The sequence below is a fragment of the Salmo salar genome, chromosome ssa16 (genome assembly GCF_905237065.1).
Source record: "Salmo salar chromosome ssa16, Ssal_v3.1, whole genome shotgun sequence".
NCBI lineage: Eukaryota > Metazoa > Chordata > Actinopteri > Salmoniformes > Salmonidae > Salmo > Salmo salar.
The window spans coordinates 81,864,523-81,882,069 of NC_059457.1; the positions used below are offsets into that span (position 1 = coordinate 81,864,523).

Here is a 17,547-nt window from a genome sequence, read left to right on the forward strand (position 1 = left end):
GTTAGACATGAACTCTGAATGGTTAAGGTCTGAGATAGGCTTAAAACTAAAATCTCAAAAACAAGTTTCTATCAATGGATTCGAACATGCAACCTTTTGCACTAGAGGGATGTTAGTCATTAACTCCAAACGGTTAATGTAAGGGTTAAGGTTTGGGACAGGCTTAAAACAAGTCTCAAAAATTACTTTTATCACTGGATTCAAACATTCAACTTTCTGTAACAGTAGCAGATGCTTACACCCCCATCCCCAACACCCAAACAAAACGAAACCTACTTAAAAGGTAACAGCGCTCACAATTGCCCCTAATGGCCTTTTTCCACGTCATTTCCGGACTTGGATGGATGTCGAATACTGACTTGTATCACGGGTGACCTGGTGCCTTCAAAGCTCCAAGGTCTGTGTTTGTCTTTCTAAATTCTTTGGTCTACTACTTTAGTCATACGTAGAGTATATGGTTAATGTGTAGGTCTATAACCGAATATAGCCTGGTTTCCCAGTCTATTCGAGGAGCACACGAAAACGACTAGATGTTGGTGCTCTAACTTATTTTAGTAGACAGTCCAAGATGAGCCGCTTACATGTCTATTTAGCTTCGGATAAATAGCTCACCTTTCAAACCTATATGGCTTGAGTGACAGGGAAGGAGAGCCTATTGAGATCCAATTATTTGCATATATGCTCCTCTTTACACACCTTAACCTGTCAAATCACCCCGTTGGCGGGATCGTCAAAGCAATTTACCTTATATGGCCACGCACGAAGTTGATTGACAGTATGTACACGCCCCTCCACTCGCTACTCTCCTCCCCGTTTGTCTTGCGATGCCTGTAGCCTACTACCATCCTGCCCGAACATTTTCCTACAGAAGCGGAGCGCTGGGGAAAAGCGTAGTGGGGATGAGCAAGGTTACTACCTGGCAATAGCCTACGGATACACATGGAGCCTCCATCATCTCTGCAAGTGTGCGTCTCTCACCAAGTCTAAACTAGTTCATTAGAGTCTCCAGCAAATAGTGAAACTACATATTTCCTTCTTTCGGATCTGTTTGTTTCTTTCTGTGCATTATTATATTTCCTGATAGGACTGGCATGAACGTGGATTTGGACATTTGATTAGACACAGCCGGATTCCTTTTTTTCGTGGAACAGTCTCCTTTCTGCGCTCCGCACACAGAGCATCATCATGGACGTTTTGGCGAATCACGGTATTTTTCAGGAACTCCAGCTCGTGCATGACACCGGCTACTTCTCTGCGATGCCTTCGCTGGAGGAGAACTGGCAGCAGGTGACTATAGAGTTTCAATCGTTAGCTATATCAATCGTTAACTGTAGCTATATTGCTGATGGTGGTTTGGCAAAGCCACCGAAGTGCGCTCGAATCACTGACATAGGTGTCAACTTTCCTCCAATCCCTTGCATCACAAGTTCAGAGAGAGAGAGGTACTATAGCCTAAATGTAAGAGTAACTTGTCAAATAGATGAGTCTATGAAAGGAAACCTGCGCTATTGCAATTAAATCTTCATACTAGGCAATTAAATCTGCACCGATGTATTGTTACGCTATTGTTAAGAATATGACCCTGTGTGATTAACTTGAAGCATGTGGTCTAATATGAACAGTGTCGCAATGTTAACTCGTACCAAGTATGATTGTGTTATGATATTAGATCATACCAGCGGAGTGCTGTTCTGTGTTGAGCCGAGCGCAGGTTGTTATTCGCTGCCGTTAATGTATCCTTCACCGGTGCGCATGGTCTCAGCTGTCAAAAGCAATTAGGGAAAAGCAGTCATAATTTCGACAGGGAAGATGTAGATCTCTGAATAATAAAAACTGTGCTTTGTACATAAATAATACATCTGCTTCCGTCGGATTACTTGTTTTGAAACCCTCGGCGGCATGAGGCGAGGAGGTTCCCCATTCAAATGCATAATGTATTAACGCAGATGTATAGGGTTGCCGTTCGAGATAAGCAAGTGGTCTTTTTACAAGATGCTGTGGAAATGGGGAATAGTAAGAGGGGGATTATAATGAGGGAATGATATGGTCCAGGAGTCAAGCCTCGGGGTTTCCGAGTCACATTGTGTCATAGAGCCTGTGCTAATAAAAACTGTCGTGAAATGTAACGCCGGGGGACACATGGTGAAACCAACGTACTGCTCTACTCTCCGTAGGACTGCAGGCGTTATTCAACTCTGGTCTGGTGGGAAGTAAACTGTTTCACTTACTATGCAAGCAAGACAACATTTACACGTTCAGTTTTCTCTATATGCATAAAGTCTCGATGTTTCTTGTTTTACGCGGTGCGTGTAAAGGCATTTAAAGAACCACGCGGTTGCCATGCGGCATGCCATCCACCTGCACTGATGGAAGCGGTTTGGGATGATCATTTTCGCCACCAGCATCGCTGGGCTGCAGGCAACAGCAGTGCATGGTAATTTGGTGCGGGCTACTTGTGCCAGTAGAGTTCTTGTGTGTAAAGGAAGGCTAGTGGTCAGTCAGTGGTCCATGACCATGGCTCTACCCTCTCTAGTCACCTTCTTAATTGGCTTCCCGCTGTCAGCCACTCAAACATCCAGACTAACTCAAGATCACTGTCCAGTCACACACCAGATATTACTGCAGTCAGTTGAAAGACTATGTAACCATTGATAAATGTCATATTACTGTATTACTGACATGGCTCTGCCCTGGCCTGGAGAATAAAACCTCATCAATCTGGTAGAATACTAGCCTGGAGAATAAAACCTCTCATCAATCTGGTAGAATACTAGCCTGGAGAATAAAACCTCTCATCAATATGGTAGAATCCTGGCCTGGAGAATAAAACCTCTCATCAATATGGTAGAATCCTGGCCTGGAGAATAAAACCTCTCATCAATCTGGTAGAATACTAGCCTGGAGAATAAAACCTCTCATCAATATGGTAGAATCCTAGCCTGGAGAATAAAACCTCTCATCAATCTGGTAGAATACTAGCCTGGAGAATAAAACCTCATCAATCTGGTAGAATACTAGCCTGGAGAATAAAACCTCTCATCAATCTGGTAGAATCCTGGCCTGGAGAATAAAACCTCTCATCAATCTGGTAGAATCCTGGCCTGGAGAATAAAATCTCTCATCAATCTGGTAGAATACTAGCCTGGAGAATAAAACCTCTCATCAATCTGGTAGAATACTAGCCTGGAGAATAAAACCTCTCATCAATATGGTAGAATCCTGGCCTGGAGAATAAAACCTCATCAATCTGGTAGAATACTAGCCTGGAGAATAAAACCTCTCATCAATCTGGTAGAATACTAGCCTGGAGAATAAAACCTCTCATCAATATGGTAGAATCCTGGCCTGGAGAATAAAACCTCTCATCAATCTGGTAGAATCCTGGCCTAGGGGAATAAAACCTTTCAACAATCTGGTAGAATTAATGGCAAATCCAGGCTGACATAGGCCTAGTGCAGTTTCAAGATGTTGTACTCTAGAGACACAGCCTATTGTACTTACAATATATATGCTAGCAATATTTCCTAGATGTTTGTGTGAGTGAATGAAAAATGTCTCAAGGTCTCGAGTTGACATCCCCAGACCAGATAAGTCATTATAACAGACCTGTTTACTTGACGGCAGCCACTCAGGGACATGCGACTGGCATTGTCCACCTCCATGGAGAAATATTGCCTGTATAAAACACATAAAACTCTGTCTGACACATGGAACAATGTTGTCTTAATGCTGTGGCCCACAGTAGAGATGTGATGCTTTAAGTGATGCTGTGATAGAACGTTGGTTTTAAAGGGCACCGCATGTTAGTCACCACTGTCATTGTCGTGGTGTTCCCTCCTCCCTGTCTACAGGGCATCAATCAGATGGTTATGGCATCAGCTGCTAGGCCTACACGAGGTGAGACTGCCCGACCATAGAACATGAATAGGATGCACAATACAATAAACAGATTCAGCACCCAACCATAACCCGAGTAGGAGCACATTGCCTATTTTGTCACATGACTGACAGACCAGCTGCCCTGATAGAATTTGCAGAGTGTTTTGTTATTCCCTGTATACCCAGTTGGTAGATGTAGAATTATCACTGGCCACATCACATGGACCCCCCATGGCTACACTGTAATACTACAGCCACAACACAAGGGCTGGCTGACATTGACCTACAGACACAGTCTGTCTGTCCTCCAACACACTCACTCTGTCCTTCAGGGTTCACTCACAGTAAGGGATGTCTAGTCAGTACTCAGGCAACATGGCTGAATATCACTCTACCATATCAGAGATGTGGTTGGTTTCTAAATGGAGGGAAAGGGATATAGCGTGTGTGTGTGTGTGTGTGTGTGTGTGTGTGTGTGTGTGTGTGTGTGTGTGTGTGTGGAGATCTCCAGCAACCTGGCAGGCAGCAGTGGTGGTTGATGATAAAGAGGGGAGGGAGAGCGAGAGCAAGAGGAGAGGGAGCGCGAGGAGATGAGGAGAGGGCAGGAGAATAAAGCAGAGGGAAAAGGGGAGGGAGGGGAGGAGAGGAGAAACGAGAAGAGAACAGGAAAGGAGAGGAGAGGATGGAAAAAGAGTGGAGAGAATAGGAGGAGAGAGTAGAAGAAAGAGGAGTGAGGATAGGAGAAGAAAGCAGAGGGGAGAAACGAGAGGAGAAACGAGAAGAGAACAGAACAGGAAAGGAAAGGAGAGGAGAGAGTAGAAGAAAGAGGAGTGAGGATAGGAGGAGAGGGCAGGAGGAGAGGGGAGAAACGAGAGGAGAAACGAGAAGAGAACAGAACAGGAAAGGAAAGGAAAGGAGAGGAGAGAGTAGAAGAAAGAGGAGTGAGGATAGGAGGAGAGGGCAGGAGGAGAGGGGAGAAACGAGAGGAGAAACGAGAAGAGAACAGAACAGGATAGGAGAGAGAGTAGAAGCAAGGAGAGAGAGTAGAAGCAAGGAGAGAGAGTAGAAGCAAGGAGAGGAGAGAAAAAACGAGAAGAGGAAAGGAGAGGAGAGAAAAAACGAGAAGAGGAGAGGAGAGAAGACAAGAGGGGAGGAGAGGACTGGAGAGTATAGGAGGAGAGGGAGTACAGGTAAGAAGGAGAAAGGAGAGGAGGATAGGAGAGAGAGTAGGAGCAAGGAGAGGAGGAGAAAGAGTAGAGGCAAGAAGAGGATGGGAGAGGAGAGGTGGAAAGGAGAGAAGAGAGAGGAGGACAGTGAGATAGAGGAGTGAAGTGCCAAGCATGCACATTTGCTACTGCAGGGTTTCACATTTCACAGTCCACTGGGCCAAGCCTGCAGGAGCAGATAGATGGATAGATAGAAAGATGTAGAGATATAGAGAGTCAAAGAAAAGCATGGAGCTGGACTGACTGACCGGCTTTCCCTTTGACTGACCAGGGAATCTGCCCCGGAGTATCTCTAGTGTTAACCTGACCGTGTGTGTGTGTGTGTGTGTGTGTGTGTGTGTGTGTGTGTGTGTGTGTGTGTGTGTGGTAATCCTCAGTAGGGCCCCAGCTGCTTTCTCACACAGCATGCAGACTGGAGGAGAGCACTTAAACTCTCCCTCTCTCCTTCCCTCCCTCTCTCCTTCCCTTTCTCCCTCCTTCCCACCTCCTTAGCTCGTTCATATGAAATGAAGAATGAACTCCCAATGGGATTGCCAGACGGCAACACTCTGGTTAGTGTGTAAGAGGACGTGTGTATACGCACACGCCACACACACACACACACACACATACACAAAAACACACACACACACATGTGTGAGGACATGACCTCTGAGACTGCTGTGTTTCTGATAAGCTCCAGTGGGTTGTGAGTGCATGTTCTGTATGGGAGATACAGGATATATCTAGCTTATTCTATTTCTGTCTTCACCACCAAGCCTGCAGTCTTCTCTAGCTTATTCTATTTCTGTCTTCACCACCAAGCCAGCAGTCCTCTCTAGCTTATTTTATTTCTGTCTTCACCACCAAGCCAGCAGTCCTCTCTAGCTTATTCTATTTCTGCCTTCACCACCAAGCCAGCAGTCTTCTCTAGCTTATTCTATTTCTGTCTTCACCACCAAGCCAGCAGTCCTCTCTAGCTTATTCTATTTCTGTCTTCACCACCAAGCCAGCAGTCCTCTCTAGCTTATTCTATTTCTGTCTTCACCACCAAGCCAGCAGTCTTCTCTAGCTTATTCTATTTCTGTCTTCACCACCAAGCCAGCAGTCCTCTCTAGTTTATTCTATTTCTGTCTTCACCACCAAGCCAGCAGTCCTCTCTAGCTTATTCTATTTCTGTCTTCACCACCAAGCCTGCAGTCCTCTCTAGCTTTTTCTATTTCTGTCTTCACCACCAAGCCTTCAGTCCTCTCTAGCTTATTCTATTTCTGTCTTCACCACCAAGCCAGCAGTCCTCTCTAGCTTATTCTATTTCTGTCTTCACCACCAAGCCTGCAGTCCTCTCTAGCTTATTCTATTTCTGTCTTCACCACCAAGCCTGCAGTCCTCTCTAACTTATTCTATGTCTGTCTTCACCACCAAGCCAGCAGTCCTCTCTAGCTTATTCTATGTCTGTCTTCACCACCAAGCCTGCAGTCCTCTCTAGCTTATTCTATGTCTGTCTTCACCACCAAGCCTGCAGTCCTCTCTAACTTATTCTATATCTGTCTTCACCACCAAGCCTGCAGTCCTCTCTAGCTTATTCTATGTCTGTCTTCACCACCAAGCCTGCAGTCCTCTCTAGCTTATTCTATGTCTGTCTTCACCACCAAGCCTGCAGTCCTCTCTAGCTTATTCTATGTCTGTCTTCACCACCAAGCCTGCAGTCCTCTCTAGCTTATTCTATATCTGTCTTCACCACCAAGCCTGCAGTCCTCTCTAGCTTATTCTATGTCTGTCTTCACCACCAAGCCTGCAGTCCTCTCTAGCTTATTCTATGTCTGTCTTCACCACCAAGCCTGCAGTCCTCTCTAACTTATTCTATATCTGTCTTCACCACCAAGCCTGCAGTCCTCTCTAGCTTATTCTATGTCTGTCTTCACCACCAAGCCTGCAGTCCTCTCTAGCTTATTCTATATCTGTCTTCACCACCAAGCCTGCAGTCCTCTCTAGCTTATTCTATGTCTGTCTTCACCACCAAGCCTGCAGTCCTCTCTAGCTTATTCTATGTCTGTCTTCACCACCAAGCCTGCAGTCCTCTCTAGCTTATTCTATTTCTGTCTTCACCACCAAGCCTGCAGTCCTCTCTAGCTTATTCTATGTCTGTCTTCACCACCAAGCCTGCAGTCCTCTCTAGCTTATTCTATGTCTGTCTTCACCACCAAGCCAGCAGTCCTCTCTAACTTATTCTATATCTGTCTTCACCACCAAGCCTGCAGTCCTCTCTAGCTTATTCTATGTCTGTCTTCACCACCAAGCCTGCAGTCCTCTCTAGCTTATTCTATGTCTGTCTTCACCACCAAGCCAGCAGTCCTCTCTAACTTATTCTATGTCTGTCTTCACCACCAAGCCTGCAGTCCTCTCTAGCTTATTCTATGTCTGTCTTCACCACCAAGCCTGCAGTCCTCTCTAGCTTATTCTATTTCTGTCTTCACCACCAAGCCTGCAGTCCTCTCTAGCTTATTCTATTTCTGTCTTCACCACCAAGCCTGCAGTCCTCTCTAGCTTATTCTATTTCTGTCTTCACCACCAAGCCTGCAGTCCTCTCTAGAAGGGCCATGTTTCCTCGCGGATTCTGTTCTGATGCTGATAGGTTACTGGTATAGGAGCAGTCTTCAATTCAGCCATTCACTTATGGAAGCATTCATTCTATTCAATTATAGTATTTTTCCATACATTCTTCATTAATTTCCCCATTCGTAGTGAGAAAACCCTGAAATATTGTCAGACGTGCAGTAACTTGTATGATAAATCACTATCGTCATCTGATATGATCCAGATCTCTACATTTCAAAGTAATGAAGCAACGTAATACCAATTCTATCAAACCATCTCAAAGGAATCGTCAAGAAGAAAAAGTTTGGTGAGCAAAGCTTTGTTCCAATCACAGGAATCCAATAGATAATCATCATGTGGATGGAGAGAGGATGGAGAGGACAGAGATTGTCCTGAGCTAACTTCACTCATGACACACGGTTTATGAAAGGGAGCTTCATGTGGTTGAGCGCCATTTCTCAGGAGGGCGTTACACAGTACTCAGGAGCCACTATCTTATGACTGAGCGGCCATTTCTTAGAAAACAGGAGGACAGAATTCAAGAGGAAATAGGCTTAAGGGGCCTGGAGCAGAGTAAAAAAAGAATTTCCATCTCAGATGGACTAATGAAGTTCTATTCTATCTGCTGTAGCTAAGTCTAATACAGTTATATTCTATTTGCTGTAGCTAAGTCTAATAAAGTTATATTCTGTTCTATTTGCTGTTTCTAACTCTTGTATCGTCGTCAGACCATACACTGGCATGACAATGAATTGACAGAGAGGAGCTGGCTAAACCTAACACAGACTGGACCACCAGGCTAATCTAATGTATCTAAACCTAACACAGACTGGACCACCAGGCTAATATAATGTATAGAAACTAACAGACTCGACCACCAGGCTAATATAATGTATATAAACTAACACAGACTGGACCACCAGGCTAATATAATGTATCTAAACCTAACACAGACTGGACCACCAGGCTAATATAATGTATAGAAACTAACACAGACTGGAACACCAGGCTAATATAATGTATATAAACCTAACACAGACTGGACCACCAGGCTAATATAATGTATCTAAATCTAACACAGACTGGACCACCAGGCTAATATAATGTATAGAAACTAACAGACTGGATCACCAGGCTAATATAATGTATATAAACTAACAGACTCGACCACCAGGCTAATATAATGTATATAAACTAACACAGACTGGATCACCAGGCTAATATAATGTATAGAAACTAACACAGACTGGACCACCAGGCTAATATAATGTATATAAACTAACACAGACTGGACCACCAGGCTAATATAATGTATATAAACTAACACAGACTGGAACACCAGGCTAATATAATGTATATAAACTAACACAGACTGGACCACCAGGCTAATATAATGTATATAAACTAACACAGACTGGACCACCAGGCTAATATAATGTATAGAAACTAACACAGACTGGAACACCAGGCTAATCTAATGTATAGAAACTAACACAGACTGGACCACCAGGCTAATATAATGTATATAAACTAACAGACTCGACCACCAGGCTAATCTAATGTATAGAAACTAACACAGACTGGACCACCAGGCTAATCTAATGTATAGAAACTAACACAGACTGGACCACCAGGCTAATATAATGTATATAAACTAACAGACTCGACCACCAGGCTAATCTAATGTATAGAAACTAACACAGACTGGACCACCAGGCTAGTCTAATGTATAGAAACTAACACAGACTGGAACACCAGGCTAATATAATGTATAGAAACTAATATAGACTGGAACACCAGGCTAATATAATGTATATAAACTAATATAGACTGGAACACCAGGCTAATATAATGTATATAAACTAACACAGACTGGACCACCAGGCTAATATAATGTATATAACACAGACTGGAACACCAGGCTAATCTAATGTATATAAACTAACACAGACTGGATCACCAGGCTAATATAACATATATAAACTAACAGACTGGAACACCAGGCTAATATAATGTATAGAAACTAACACAGACTGGACCACCAGGCTAATATAATGTATATAAACTAACACAGACTGGACCACCAGGCTAATCTAATGTATATAAACTAACACAGACTGGACCACCAGGCTAGTCTAATGTATAGAAACTAACACAGACTGGAACACCAGGCTAATACAATGTATAGAAACTAACACAGACTGGAACACCAGGCTAATACAATGTATATAAACTAACACAGACTGGACCACCAGGCTAATATAATGTATAGAAACTAACACAGACTGGACCACCAGGCTAATATAATGTATATAAACTAACACAGACTGGAACACCAGGCTAATATAATGTATATAAACTAACAGACTCGACCACCAGGCTAATATAATGTATAGAAACTAACACAGACTGGAACACCAGGCTAATATAATGTATAGAAACTAACACAGACTGGAACACCAGGCTAATATAATGTATCTAAACCTAACACAGACTGGAACACCAGGCTAATATAATGTATATAACACAGACTGGACCACCAGGCTAATATAATGTATATAAACTAACACAGACTGGACCACCAGGCTAATATAATGTATAGAAACTAACACAGACTGGAACACCAGGCTAATACAATGTATATAAACTAACACAGACTGGACCACCAGGCTAATATAATGTATATAAACTAACACAGACTGGATCACCAGGCTAATATAATGTATATAAACTAATATAGACTGGAACACCAGGCTAATATAATGTATATAACACAGACGGGAACACCAGGCTAATATAATGTATAACACAGACTGGAACACCAGGCTAATATAATGTATATAAACTAACACAGACTGAACCACCAGGCAAATATAATGTATATAACACAGACTCGACCACCAGGCTAATATAATGTATAGAAACTAACACAGACTGGACCACCAGGCTAATATAATGTATATAACACAGACTGGAACACCAGGCTAATATAATGTATATAACACAGACTGGAACACCAGGCTAATATAATGTATATAACACAGACTGGAACACCAGGCTAATATAATGTATATAACACAGCAGGCTAATATAATGTATATAACACAGACTGGAACACCAGGCTAATATAATGTATATAAACTAATATAGACTGGATCACCAGGCTAATATAATGTATATAAACTAATATAGACTGGAACACCAGGCTAATCTAATGTATATAAACTAACACAGACTCGACCACCAGGCTAATATAATGTATATAAACTAACACAGACTGGACCACCAGGCTAATATAATGTATATAACACAGACTGGAACACCAGGCTAATCTAATGTATATAAACTAACACAGACTGGAACACCAGGCTAATATAACGTATATAAACTAACAGACTGGAACACCAGGCTAATATAATGTATAGAAACTAACACAGACTGGACCACCAGGCTAATATAATGTATATAAACTAACACAGACTGGAACACCAGGCTAATATAATGTATAGAAACTAACACAGACTGGACCACCAGGCTAATACAATGTATATAAACTAACACAGACTGGACCACCAGGCTAATATAATGTATATAAACTAACACAGACTGGAACACCAGGCTAATATAATGTATAGAAACTAACACAGACTGGACCACCAGGCTAATATAATGTATATAAACTAATATAGACTGGACCACCAGGCTAATCTAATGTATATAAACTAATATAGACTGGAACACCAGGCTAATCTAATGTATAGAAACTAACACAGACTGGACCACCAGGCTAATAGAATGTATATAAACTAACACAGACTGGAACACCAGGCTAATACAATGTATATAAACTAACACAGACTGGAACACCAGGCTAATCTAATGTATAGAAACTAACACAGACTGGACCACCAGGCTAATATAATGTATAGAAACTAACACAGACTGGACCACCAGGCTAATATAATGTATAGAAACTAACACAGACTGGAACACCAGGCTAATACAATGTATATAAACTAACACAGACTGGAACACCAGGCTAATATAATGTATAGAAACTAACACAGACTGGACCACCAGGCTAATATAATGTATAGAAACTAACACAGACTGGACCACCAGGCTAATATAATGTATAGAAACTAACACAGACTGGACCACCAGGCTAATCTAATGTATAGAAACTAACACAGACTGGACCACCAGGCTAATCTAACGTATCTAACATTGAACAATAGAGTTCAGAGTGCAATTCAGACCAGATACAATGACTGACAGCAAGAAGATTCTTAATGAGATTCCTATTGCACTGTCAGGGAGAAAATTGATATGCATACAAACATTTTAGAAGACTGTTGCTAAAAGCAAGCCCTCATTATTCAACGGGCATTCAAGCACTCCACTGTGAATAATTTCATAATCATCATTTTGTGTGTGTGTGTGTGTGCGAGCTTGTGTGTGTGTGTGTGTGTGTGTGTGTGTGTCTGCCTGTCACCCTTTGACCTCAGAACACATCTTTTAAGTGATCGGACCACAATGCACTCTGCCTGCTCCTCCAAGAGGTGAGCTCGTCATTCAACAAGCGAGAAGATGATTGCGAGTGATGGGTGGGTGATGCATTGAAAAGGAGGCGACGGAGAGCTGGAGTGTTGATGAAGTAAAGAAGAGGATGGAGGGAGGAGACGATGCATTCATTTGTCTGGCTCGTCTCGTTCGGAGGAGTGACTGTCACGTCAGTAGCACCCGCTTGGAGAGACGATGAGAGGAGAGGGGGGAAGAGGGGATGAGGAGGAGGAGAAAAGGGGAGGGAAAGCACATCTTTATGTATGGGTTCTGTCATCTCCGCGCTGGACGAGCACGTCGAGCATATCTGGCAACCCTGCCCTGGGGGGATTTGATTAACAGTGAGGAGAGGGAGCCAGTCATTTATTCTCACACCAGACTCACACATGGCCAGGCAATGACTTTCACATCATTTGAGTGGAGATGGGAAGCTGTTACAGTGCTTTAGAGTGATCCGACATGCCTCGTCGCAATTCATCCTGGCATTGCAACCAGAGAGAGTGAGAGAGAGAGGGCTCAGACATTTCCGACATGTCCTTCAAATTTGGCATTTTGGCAATTCTTCTATCCTCTCTCGGTCTCGGCCTGTCTTCCTGCCTGCCTGCCTGTCTTCCTGCCTGCCTGTTTGTCTGCCTGTCTGACTGCCTGTCTCTGATTCGTTCTCTCTCCCTGTCTCTCTCTCACACACTCAGCATCGGTGAGGAACTGGAAGACTGAGAAGGTTCACCGTTGTTGTTATCTAAGACCATGGAGTTTTGTTCCAACTGAACACAGTGTACCAAGGATACATGGTACTTGACTTGTCTGCCCTATTCCTCTATAACCTTTTACCCCAGACAAACGTCAATGGAAGGTGTCCAAACATGCCAAATCAATGATCAACCGCTGTTGACAACCAAACACAAAATCAACCTCAGATCTCTCCAGTCTAGCAACACCTGTTGCTAAGCAGCCGGCACCGAGCACCAGGCAGGCTTCGGATCATTTGTTTGTTTAGTCTGCAACGATAATCCCACCTACCCATGGAACATCGAGGTCTAGAGAAGGGAGATGTCAAATCTGTTTTCTCCATCCTCGTTTATTCCGTTCCTCACCTTTCTGGTAAAGTGGATTGGAGGAGAGGATCCCAGGACCCTGCCCTCTAATCTCCTCCTCCTATGCTCTTTGAGAGAGAGGAGAGGAATGGAGGAAACAAGGATGGAGGAAGCAAGGGTTGACATCTAGTAACAGCCAAAGAGTCCTTTACTGGGACATGGAAGGAGAGAGTTAAACAGTAGTGCACTTTAGATCAGAAGTAGTGCACAATATATGAAAAAGGATGCCCTTTCAGATGCACCCAGAAACAGAATGGGGAAGCCTTACAGACAGGAACGTAGTGCAGGATAAACGTCTGTGGCTTAGGCACGGTTCAGCCTCTGTCATATTGGTAGTTACCCATGGATGACGGTGAGGGAGATTGGGCTATAGAGTTACCCATGGATGACAGTGAGGGAGATGGGATATAGAGTTAGCATGGATGAGGGAGATTGGGATATAGAGTTACCCATGGATGAGGGAGATTGGGATATAGAGTTACCCATGGATGAGGGAGATTGGGATATAGAGTTACCCATGGATGACGGTGAGGGAGATTGGGATATAGAGTTACCCATGGATGAGGGAGATTGGGATATAGAGTTACCCGTGGATGACGGTGAGGGAGATTGGGATATAGAGTTACCCATGGATGACGGTGAGGGAGATTGGGATATAGAGTTACCCATGGATGAGGGAGATTGGGATATAGAGTTACCCGTGGATGACGGTGAGGGAGATTGGGATATAGAGTTACCCATGGATGACGGTGAGGGAGATTGGGATATAGAGTTACCCATGGATGAGGGAGATTGGGATATAGAGTTACCCGTGGATGATGGTGAGGGAGATTGGGCTATAGAGTTACCCATGGATGACGGTGAGGGAGATTGGGATATAGAGTTACCCATGGATGACGGTGAGGGAGATTGGGATATAGAGTTACCCATGGATGATGGTGAGGGAGATTGGGATATAGAGTTACCCATGGATGAGGGAGATTGGGATATAGAGTTACCCATGGATGATGTTGAGGGAGATTGGGATATAGACTTACCCATGGATGACGGTGAGGGAGATTGGGATATAGACTTACCCATGGATGACGGTGAGGGAGATTGGGATATAGAGTTACCCATGGATGATGGTGAGGGAGATTGGGATATAGAGTTACCCATGGATGATGGTGAGGGAGATTGGGATATAGAGTTACCCATGGATGAGGGAGATTGGGATATAGAGTTACCCATGGATGAGAGGAGATTGGGATATAGAGTTACCCATGGATGATGGTGAGGGAGATTGGGATATAGAGTTACCCATGGATGACGGTGAGGGAGATGGGATATAGAGTTAGCATGGATGAGGGAGATTGGGATATAGAGTTACCCATGGATGAGGGAGATTGGGATATAGAGTTACCCATGGATGAGGGAGATTGGGATATAGAGTTACCCATGGATGACGGTGAGGGAGATTGGGATATAGAGTTACCCATGGATGAGGGAGATTGGGATATAGAGTTACCCGTGGATGACGGTGAGGGAGATTGGGATATAGAGTTACCCATGGATGACGGTGAGGGAGATTGGGATATAGAGTTACCCATGGATGAGGGAGATTGGGATATAGAGTTACCCGTGGATGACGGTGAGGGAGATTGGGATATAGAGTTACCCATGGATGACGGTGAGGGAGATTGGGATATAGAGTTACCCATGGATGAGGGAGATTGGGATATAGAGTTACCCGTGGATGATGGTGAGGGAGATTGGGCTATAGAGTTACCCATGGATGACGGTGAGGGAGATTGGGATATAGAGTTACCCATGGATGACGGTGAGGGAGATTGGGATATAGAGTTACCCATGGATGATGGTGAGGGAGATTGGGATATAGAGTTACCCATGGATGAGGGAGATTGGGATATAGAGTTACCCATGGATGATGTTGAGGGAGATTGGGATATAGACTTACCCATGGATGACGGTGAGGGAGATTGGGATATAGACTTACCCATGGATGACGGTGAGGGAGATTGGGATATAGAGTTACCCATGGATGATGGTGAGGGAGATTGGGATATAGAGTTACCCATGGATGATGGTGAGGGAGATTGGGATATAGAGTTACCCATGGATGAGGGAGATTGGGATATAGAGTTACCCATGGATGATGGTGAGGGAGATTGGGATATAGAGTTACCCATGGATGATGGTGAGGGAGATTGGGATATAGAGTTACCCATGGATGATGGTGAGGGAGATTGGGATATAGAGTTACCCATGGATGATGGTGAAGGAGATTGGGATATAGAGTTACCCATGGATGACGGTGAGGGAGATTGGGATATAGAGTTACCCATGGATGAGGGAGATTGGGATATAGAGTTACCCGTGGATGACGGTGAGGGAGATTGGGATATAGAGTTACCCATGGATGACGGTGAGGGAGATTGGGATATAGAGTTACCCATGGATGAGGGAGATTGGGATATAGAGTTACCCATGGATGAGGGAGATTGGGATATAGAGTTACCCATGGATGACGGTGAGGGAGATTGGGATATAGAGTTACCCATGGATGAGGGAGATTGGGATATAGAGTTACCCGTGGATGACGGTGAGGGAGATTGGGATATAGAGTTACCCATGGATGACGGTGAGGGAGATTGGGATATAGAGTTACCCATGGATGAGGGAGATTGGGATATAGAGTTACCCGTGGATGACGGTGAGGGAGATTGGGATATAGAGTTACCCATGGATGACGGTGAGGGAGATTGGGATATAGAGTTACCCATGGATGAGGGAGATTGGGATATAGAGTTACCCGTGGATGATGGTGAGGGAGATTGGGCTATAGAGTTACCCATGGATGACGGTGAGGGAGATTGGGCTATAGAGTTACCCATGGATGACGGTGAGGGAGATTGGGATATAGAGTTACCCATGGATGATGGTGAGGGAGATTGGGATATAGAGTTACCCATGGATGAGGGAGATTGGGATATAGAGTTACCCATGGATGATGTTGAGGGAGATTGGGATATAGACTTACCCATGGATGACGGTGAGGGAGATTGGGATATAGAGTTACCCATGGATGATGGTGAGGGAGATTGGGATATAGAGTTACCCATGGATGATGGTGAGGGAGATTGGGATATAGAGTTACCCATGGATGAGGGAGATTGGGATATAGAGTTACCCATGGATGATGGTGAGGGAGATTGGGATATAGAGTTACCCATGGATGATGGTGAGGGAGATTGGGATATAGAGTTACCCATGGATGATGGTGAAGGAGATTGGGATATAGAGTTACCCATGGATGACGGTGAGGGAGATTGGGATATAGAGTTACCCATGGATGAGGGAGATTGGGATATAGAGTTACCCGTGGATGACGGTGAGGGAGATTGGGATATAGAGTTACCCATGGATGACGGTGAGGGAGATTGGGATATAGAGTTACCCATGGATGAGGGAGATTGGGATATAGAGTTACCCGTGGATGATGGTGAGGGAGATTGGGCTATAGAGTTACCCATGGATGACGGTGAGGGAGATTGGGATATAGAGTTACCCATGGATGACGGTGAGGGAGATTGGGATATAGAGTTACCCATGGATGACGGTGAGGGAGATTGGGATATAGAGTTACCCATGGATGATGGATGAGGGAGATTGGGATATAGAGTTACCCATGGATGATGGATGAGGGAGATTGGGATATAGAGTTACCCATGGATGATGGATGAGGGAGATTGGGCTATAGAGTTACCCATGGATGATGGATGAGGGAGATTGGGCTATAGAGTTACCCATGGATGACGGTGAGGGAGATTGGGATATAGAGTTACCCATGGATGACGGTGAGGGAGATTGGGATATAGAGTTACCCATGGATGATGGTGAGGGAGATTGGGATATAGAGTTACCCATGGATGAGGGAGATTGGGATATAGAGTTACCCATGGATGATGTTGAGGGAGATTGGGATATAGACTTACCCATGGATGACGGTGAGGGAGATTGGGATATAGAGTTACCCATGGATGATGGTGAGGGAGATTGGGATATAGAGTTACCCATGGATGATGGTGAGGGAGATTGGGATATAGAGTTACCCATGGATGAGGGAGATTGGGATATAGAGTTACCCATGGATGAGGGAGATTGGGATATAGAGTTACCCATGGATGAGGGAGATTGGGATATAGAGTTAC

The 17,547-nt window shown here is 44.1% G+C and overlaps 1 protein-coding gene across 1 annotated transcript in view; it reads left to right on the forward strand.

Annotated features, from left to right (window-relative positions):
* Nucleotides 1–858: 858 nt before the first annotated feature.
* LOC106574841 (Krueppel-like factor 7) overlaps nucleotides 859–17,547 on the forward strand; it is a 64,122-nt gene continuing 47,433 nt past the window's right edge. Inside the window, exon 1 of the mRNA XM_045698132.1 lies at nucleotides 859–1,287. Coding sequence (XP_045554088.1) covers nucleotides 1,186–1,287 — 102 coding nt within the window. The 5' untranslated portion in view covers nucleotides 859–1,185. The remainder of the gene's footprint in view (nucleotides 1,288–17,547) is intronic.